Source organism: Megalops cyprinoides, chromosome 6, assembly GCF_013368585.1.
Source record: "Megalops cyprinoides isolate fMegCyp1 chromosome 6, fMegCyp1.pri, whole genome shotgun sequence".
Lineage (NCBI taxonomy): Eukaryota > Metazoa > Chordata > Actinopteri > Elopiformes > Megalopidae > Megalops > Megalops cyprinoides.
In genome coordinates this window covers 40,750,001-40,757,500 of record NC_050588.1, presented here as the reverse complement: position 1 = coordinate 40,757,500, position 7,500 = coordinate 40,750,001, and the positions used below count along the sequence as shown (strand labels likewise).

Below are 7,500 nucleotides of genomic sequence, written 5' to 3'. Positions count from 1 at the left end.
CTGAACACCACACACTCAGGTTATACCTGAACACCACACACTCAGGTCATACCTGAACACCACACACTCAGGTTATCCCTGAACACCACACACTCAGGTCATACCTGAACACCACACACTCAGGTCATACCTGAACCCCACACACTCAGGTTATACCTGAACCCCACACACTCAGGTTATACCTGAACCCCACACACTCAGTGGTTTGAGTGTGTTGCTGTGCTGTGCAGTTGAACTGTACTGTTGCGCTGTGCTGTGCTGTGCTGTGCTGTGTGGTTGAGCTGTGCTGTGCTGTGCTTACCGCTCGTCCCGGTGGACAGGCTGCTGGCCCATGGCTCTGTGCTGTGGTGCTGGGCTGTTCTTGGCTGTGCTGGTTCCTGAGGGAGGCCCAGTGTACTCTGAAACAGAGCCAGCATCTATTCAGTGCGGCACACAAATGCACACACACACACACACACACACGCACACACACGCACACACACACACACACACACACACGCACACACGCACACACACACTCACACACACACTCACACACACACTCACACACACACACTCACACACTCACATACACACTCACACACACACACACACTCACACACTCACATACACACTCACACACACACACACACACACACAGCCCCTTAGTGTTACCGTGTCCTCATATATGTCCTTTCATACACAAAAATGGATATATACACAATATATACATGAATATATTGTTATATCAAAACCCTTCAAATCAAAGCTAACTACTTCAAGACATGTCTTTTTGAACAAATTAAACTGCAAACTGCATGTTCACAAAATCTACCAAAAAGATTTTTCTCAGACAAACAAATTTCTTTTAAATGTCATTACTCTGAGAGCACTACATTTCCCAGGAGCGCTTGCACTGTGAGCATGCTCAGTGTGGCTTGCCGGCAGACCCACCATCCTCTGGCACCACCGTGAGGGTGACGGCGTTGCCGGCATCCTTGATCAGCTGCACGATGTCGTTGTGCGAGAGTTCTACGATGGACTGCCCGTTGACCGCTGAGATGCGGTCGCCCACCTTCAGCTGACCACAGCGGTCTGTGGGACTGCCCTCAATGATCCGCCCAATCTTGTGAGGGATCACTGCAGCACAGAGAGACATCTCAGCACAGAGAGATCGCCGCAACACAGACATCTCAGCACAGACATCGCCGCAACACAGACATCTCAGCACAGAGAGATCGCCGCAACACAGACATCTCAGCACAGAGAGATCGCTGCAACACAGACATCTCAGCACAGAGAGATCGCCGCAACACAGACATCTCAGCACAGACATCGCCGCAACACAGACATCTCAGCACAGAGAGATCGCCGCAACACAGACATCTCAGCACAGAGAGATCGCTGCAACACAGACATCTCAGCACAGAGAGATCGCCGCAACACAGACATCTCAGCACAGACATCGCCGCAACACAGACATCTCAGCACAGAGATCACCACAACACAGACATCTCAGCACAGAGATCGCCGCAACACAGACATCTCAGCACAGAGATCACCACAACACAGACATCTCAGCACAGAGATCGCCGCAACACAGACATCTCAGCACAGAGATCACCACAACACAGACATCTCAGCACAGAGATCGCCGCAACACAGACATCTCAGCACAGAGATCGCCGCAACACAGACATCTCAGCACAGAGATCAGGCTCAGAACAGGGCTACACTCATGGGCTCATTCTGCTGCACGGTTCATTAAAGAATCCAGGCCACTGTAGTTCATACATGCAAGGTATTAGTGTACCAGCTGACTGCTGTGTGAATGTGTCCTGTTTACACGATCGATCTATCTATCTATCTATCTATCTATCTGTCTATCTATCTATCTATCTGTCTATCTATCTATCTGTCTATCTATCTATCTATCTATCTATAGATCTGTCTCTCTGTCTCTCTGTCTGTCTCTCTCTCTGTCTCTCTCTCTCTCTCTCTCTCTCTCTCTGTCTCTCTCTCTGTCTCTCTGTATCTCTGTCTCTCTCTCTCTCTCTCTCTGTCTGTCTCTCTCTCTCTCTGTCTCTCTCTCTGTCTCTCTCTCTCTCTGTCTCTCTCTCTCTCTGTCTCTCTCTCTCTCTGTCTCTCTCTCTGTCTCTCTCTCTCTCTCCAGGTGAGGGCTGCAGCGCTCCCTACCTCCGGGTGGGGGCTTGCTCTTGGAGGTGAGGATGACGAAGCCGAAGCCCTCATTGTCCTTGCGCTGCAGCGTGATATGGTACGACTCGGGGTCAGAGGGGCCCGGCAGCTCGATCCGGGGCAGCCTGGGGGAGCCGTTCAGCAGGCCGGGAGCTCCCTGCTGCACCCCCTCCTCCTCCGCACCGTCTGACAACAAGAGACGGACAGCAACGAGCCGTGAGTCTGAGCCGGGGCTCGAACCCATGACCCTCCGGTGCGGTACACAAGCCGCAGTGCGTACCTGCACAGGCCACCTTCCGGCGCACCGTCAGCATCACCTGGCCGTTGCGGGCGGCGTTGGTCATCAGCTCCAGCACCTGCTTGTGGGAGCGGCCCTTGACCAGCACGCCGTCGATGCCCACCAGCTCGTCACCCGGACGCAGACGCCCGTCCCTCTCCGCCGCCCCCAGCGGCACAATGGCGCCGATGTACACCTGTGACAACGACCCGCACGCACCCGGGTCAGAATAGCAGCCCCAACGACCCACACGCACCCGGGTCTGAACAGCAGCCGCACCGACCCCGCACGCACCCGGGTCAGAACAGCAGCCCCAACGACCCCCCACGCACCTGGGCCAGAACAGCAGCCGCACCGACCCGCACGCACCCGGGTCAGAACAGCGGGCCTTTGCCTTCTCTCTGATCACCACACACTGATCCTGCAATCATCTCAGCCAAGTCTTCCCAACCCCAACCACAGTGTGAAATAATCTATCTATGGCTGATCCAGGGTCAGTGACAGAGGGAACAATCTGCTGACCATGTCAACAGTGGAGAGAAGACTGACTGGACTCAGAACAGTGGAGAGACAGAGAGACCCGTAAGGAAAGCATATTTTCACAGTGTTGTTAAGATGGGTCTCAGCAGGTTAGTCAGTTCACTGGAGTACTCACAGGCTGCTCCGGACCCTCTCCGCCAAGAACCCTGAACCCAAAGCCCGACTCCTGGTTCCTCTTGATGAAGACATCCAGGTCCTTAGTGTTGGGGGCTGTGGGGATGGATCAGGGGTCAGAGGTCATTTCGGACACCGTTCAGCTCAGCACGACAGAACAGCAGCCGCTGACTGAAAGCCCCACCCCTCGGGAGAGCCTGCAGGCCCGCAGCGCCAGCTAACACACTCTCCTCTCTCGAAGCGTGTGGACATGCTGTGCAGTTTTCACTGGGGCACCTTCTTCATCTGCTCTTCTTACTGTTTATCCCACCAAAAATGCTGTCAGGGTTTCACGCTGAAACACTGTGTTATTCCACACAACGGAAAATGGATTCTGAGCTCTGATGAAATATTCATGCTCAGAGAACAGCCCCAGGTGCCGGTACAGGCCTCTGGCTTTCAGTAAGGAAACCACTGTGACCTGCAGGCAGGGTTCATGTCCTGGCTTTTCTACATCAGACAGAGGGCCGCACACCGCAGTGGGGGTGAGGTCAGAGGGACAGAGGGCCGCACACCGCAGTGGGGGTGAGGTCAGAGGGACAGAGGGCCGCACACCACAGTGGGGGTGAGGTCAGAGGGACAGAGGGACAGAAGGCCGCACACCGCAATGGGGGTGAGGTCAGAGAGATCAGAGGGCCGCACACCGCAATGGGGGTGAAGTCAGAGGGACAGAGGGTCGCACACCGCAGTGGGGGTGAGGACAGAGGGGGTGCACTGGTACTCACGCTTGCTGTCCCGCAGAACCTTGGACCTGACATACAGCTCGGCTGGGTCGGGTTTGGGGGAGCTAGACCGCAGGGCGCTGGGGGGTAAGGGCAGGGGCTGAGGGGCGGGGTTAGGGCCGTGGTCCAGCGTCTCTGTGCTGGCAGTCATCTCCTGCTTCTGGGAAGACAGAGAGAGCGGGGGGAGTGTTAGCACACATCGCTGTGTTAGCAGTTAGCCAGCCAGAGTGGAGCACAGAGAGACAAGCTGGTCAGTGGCAGAGTGAGGTCGAGTTGAGAGCCGTCTTTAACATCCCTCTGTGAGCAGAAACATCCCATAAAAACGCTCAGCTCAGTCTGAATAATACAACACCCAGACAGGCCTTTTCTGGGCATGAAGACGAGTTACTTTTGGGCTGTTAATTATTTATGGGGTGTCCTTTCTTAAAAGCCCTGCACTTCATTATCCCCCCCCCCCCCCCTCGCCTGAGGAGCAGGCCCAAGGAGCTCTGGAGGGCCTTGCTCACTGAGACGGGGTACATCATCACCACCAATCAGTTTAAACTCACAGGCTTAAGGCTCTTCACAGGAGACGTCTGACCTGGGAGACCGCAGTACAGAGACAGAGAGAAGGAAAGAGGAGAAACAACAACACAAGATCAGAGAGATGAATTTCTGGGGGGAAGGAGTTAATGTCACTTCCTGGGGCAGGTGGATGAGGAGGTCCAGCACTCAGACAGCCCTCACCCACAGGGGGCAGTAAGGGGTCTGAGTGGCTGACCGCCACCCACACAGGGCCTTTCCTCATACCACACAACATTACAGTGCTCCATGACCACACCTTCAGGCATCCACCACAAGGTGGCGATACTGTTCTCCAGCTGGAATACGGGAGGCTTTCCCCTTCAGCACAGCCTCCTACAGCACTGCAGGAACCCCTCAGTGTTCACCATGAAAGAGCACAGGAGGACATGGCTTCCGGGCTGTTTGGCTGCCTGTGTGCGTGTGTGTTTGCAGTGAACTTCTTTTCGTCTGATGGCGCTTGTATGTGTATGTATGTGCACATCTGGCTCAGTGACCATGCAGTGCTTTTTTAATCTACAGCAAGCCCACATTTCCTGTTTCTCTAGCTGACGGCACCACCTCAGCTCAGCTTAGCCCGGCCTCCTGCTGCCCTCCCTCAGAAACAGTACCCACAGCCTCCTTCTCTCCGCTCCTGAGCAAAACTAACCTCCTTTTACCCCCTGAACCTCCTCCCACTGCCCTCCTGTCCCCCCCGGAGTCTCACCCCCCCTCAGCACCAGCACGGGGACCTCGCTGCCGACGGGCAGGTCCTTGAGGATGTCCACCACCTGGGCGTGGCTGAGCGCCTGCACGTTCTGCCGGTTGATCTCCTTGATGACGTCGCCTTTCTGCAGGCCGCGGCACCACTGCGCGTCCAGGATCATCTTCACCTTCTGGCCGAGCGGGCAGTCTGCGATGGCGAAGCCGAAGCCGCCGGGCCCCTTCACCAGCGGCACGCTCACCAGCTCGGGCTGCAGCAGGCTGGGGGCGGGGCCGTCCGGGGCGCTCAGCGGCGGCCCGTTCAGGGCCACGCCTGACACGCCCGACAGCCCCTCGGCCCCCGCGTCGTCGTCGCTGCCCGCGTCCTCCGGCAGGGGGTACCCCCGGCACAGCGCCATGGCAACGTACTGGCTCACTGGGATGGACTGAAACATTTGCACCACGGCGGCGTGGGTCATACCCAGAACACACGTGCCGTTAATCTCCACTATCACATCACCTGGAGAGACAGAGGAGGAGAGAGAGAGGGGGAGAGAGAGAGAGAGAGAGGGGGAGAGAGAGAGAGAGAGAGAGAGAGAGAGTGAGAGAGAGAGAGACAGAGGAGGAGAGAGAGAAAGAGAGAGAGGGAGAGAGAGAGAGAGACAGAGGAGGGGAGAGAGAGAGAGAGAGAGAGAGAGAGAGAGAGAGAGAGCAAGAGAAGGAGGAGACAAAGAACAGGGTGACCAACATGATGCAGACACACACAGGCTCTGGGGCAGGTACCTGATGTACTGTGTAGCAGTGATGTCTCCACTGAGACTGGAGGGCCCTTGAGCTGATGGTTAACATTCTGGCTTTCAGACCAGAAGGTGTGGCTTGGACATCGTTTATAAAACCCGAAACTTGTTGCACTGGATACATAGAAACTTACATAAGAAATTCCCTACCAACATCACTGCAAAAATAAAAGCTTTCAGTTGTGAGAGACCAACTGAATCCTGAGTGCTTTAACAAAGCTGTCTCCTTTGCAGGCCATTGCTGTACTGACCCTGCCGCCATGTCACTGGGACTTGCTGCACCCCTGTGAGTTAGCAGCTCTCTCCAGGGCAGCGCTGATGGTGCGACGTCCCTGCGATCTATCTGCCTGTTTCACTCGCAGCACTGACTGAGGCACCGAGGCAGGGAACGAGACAGGCACCGAGGCGGGGAACGAGACAGGCACCGAGGCAGGGAAGGAGGCAGGCACCGAGGCGGGGAACGAGACAGGCACCGAGGCGGGGAAGGAGGCAGGCACCGAGGCAGGGAACGAGACAGGCACCGAGGCGGGGAACGAGGCAGGCACCGAGGCGGGGAGGGAGGCAGGCACCGAGGCGGGGAAGGAGTCAAGCACCGAGGCAGGGAACGAGTCAAGCACCGAGGCAGGGAACGAGACAGGCACCGAGGCAGGGAACGAGTCAAGCACCGAGGCAGGGAACGAGTCAAGCACCGAGGCGGGGAACGAGGCAGGCACCGAGGCGGGGAAGGAGGCAGGCACCGAGGCAGGGAACGAGACAGGCACCGAGGCGGGGAAGGAGGCAGGCACCGAGGCAGGGAGGGAGGCAGGCACTGAGGCAGGGAACGAGTCAAGCACCGAGGCAGGGAACGAGACAGGCACCGAGGCGGGGAAGGAGGCAGGCACCGAGGCGGGGAAGGAGGCAGGCACCGAGGCGGGGAAGGAGGCAGGCACCGAGGCAGGGAACGAGACAGGCACTGAGGCGGGGAACGAGACAGGCACCGAGGCGGGGAAGGAGGCAGGCACTGAGGCGGGGAAGGAGGCAGGATTGCAGTCACAGGAACAGCAGCCTGAGAGACTGAGAGAGTCACTCAAGATCCCACAGAGAGGGACCCCTGGTCCCCCTGACCACAAGGTCACGTCGCGATATGACAGAGAAGCGTGGGGCCTAAACCAGCTGCAGGCCTGACTTACAGCTGAACCTTAATGGAAATGCTTTTGTCCATTCTGATTGGAGGGAATCTGGGTAGCCATGGAGTCCCCATGACCACCGAGACCAAAGAGACCACGTGCTGAGCTGTCGGCTCCTATGGGTGGGGCCCCTCCAGCTGCTTTTGTACATTACCCATGTGACCCACTCTGTGGGTGTGCAGCTGCAGGGCTCTCACCGGCGGCCATCTTGTTGTCCTGGTTAGCTGGGCCGTCTCTCAGGACATTCTTCACCTGCAGGAACTCGTCAGGACGGTCGCCCCCGATGATGGTGAAGCCAAAACCCTGCGTGCTCTTCTTCAGAGCGGTGTGGATCATCGTCCCCTGCAGCTGGGAGGGGTCTCTCGTGAAGCCACACCCTCCACCCTCCTCTGAGAGGCGGAGACAGACAGAGAAAGTGTGTGAGAGAG

General features: G+C 57.0%; 1 protein-coding gene across 2 annotated transcripts in view; it reads right to left on the bottom strand.

Moving 5' to 3' along the window:
- The window catches only part of LOC118778783 (membrane-associated guanylate kinase, WW and PDZ domain-containing protein 3), a 78,411-nt gene that overhangs the window by 5,203 nt on the left and 65,708 nt on the right, over nt 1–7,500 (bottom strand). For both annotated transcript variants that reach the window (XM_036530496.1, XM_036530495.1), the window contains 9 exons: nt 7,270–7,461; nt 5,135–5,629; nt 4,416–4,447; nt 3,871–4,027; nt 3,108–3,202; nt 2,456–2,648; nt 2,176–2,361; nt 934–1,119; nt 302–398 (listed from right to left, as the gene is read on the bottom strand). In XM_036530496.1, coding sequence (XP_036386389.1) covers nt 302–398; nt 934–1,119; nt 2,176–2,361; nt 2,456–2,648; nt 3,108–3,202; nt 3,871–4,027; nt 4,416–4,447; nt 5,135–5,629; nt 7,270–7,461 — 1,633 coding nt within the window. The remainder of the gene's footprint in view (nt 1–301; nt 399–933; nt 1,120–2,175; nt 2,362–2,455; nt 2,649–3,107; nt 3,203–3,870; nt 4,028–4,415; nt 4,448–5,134; nt 5,630–7,269; nt 7,462–7,500) is intronic.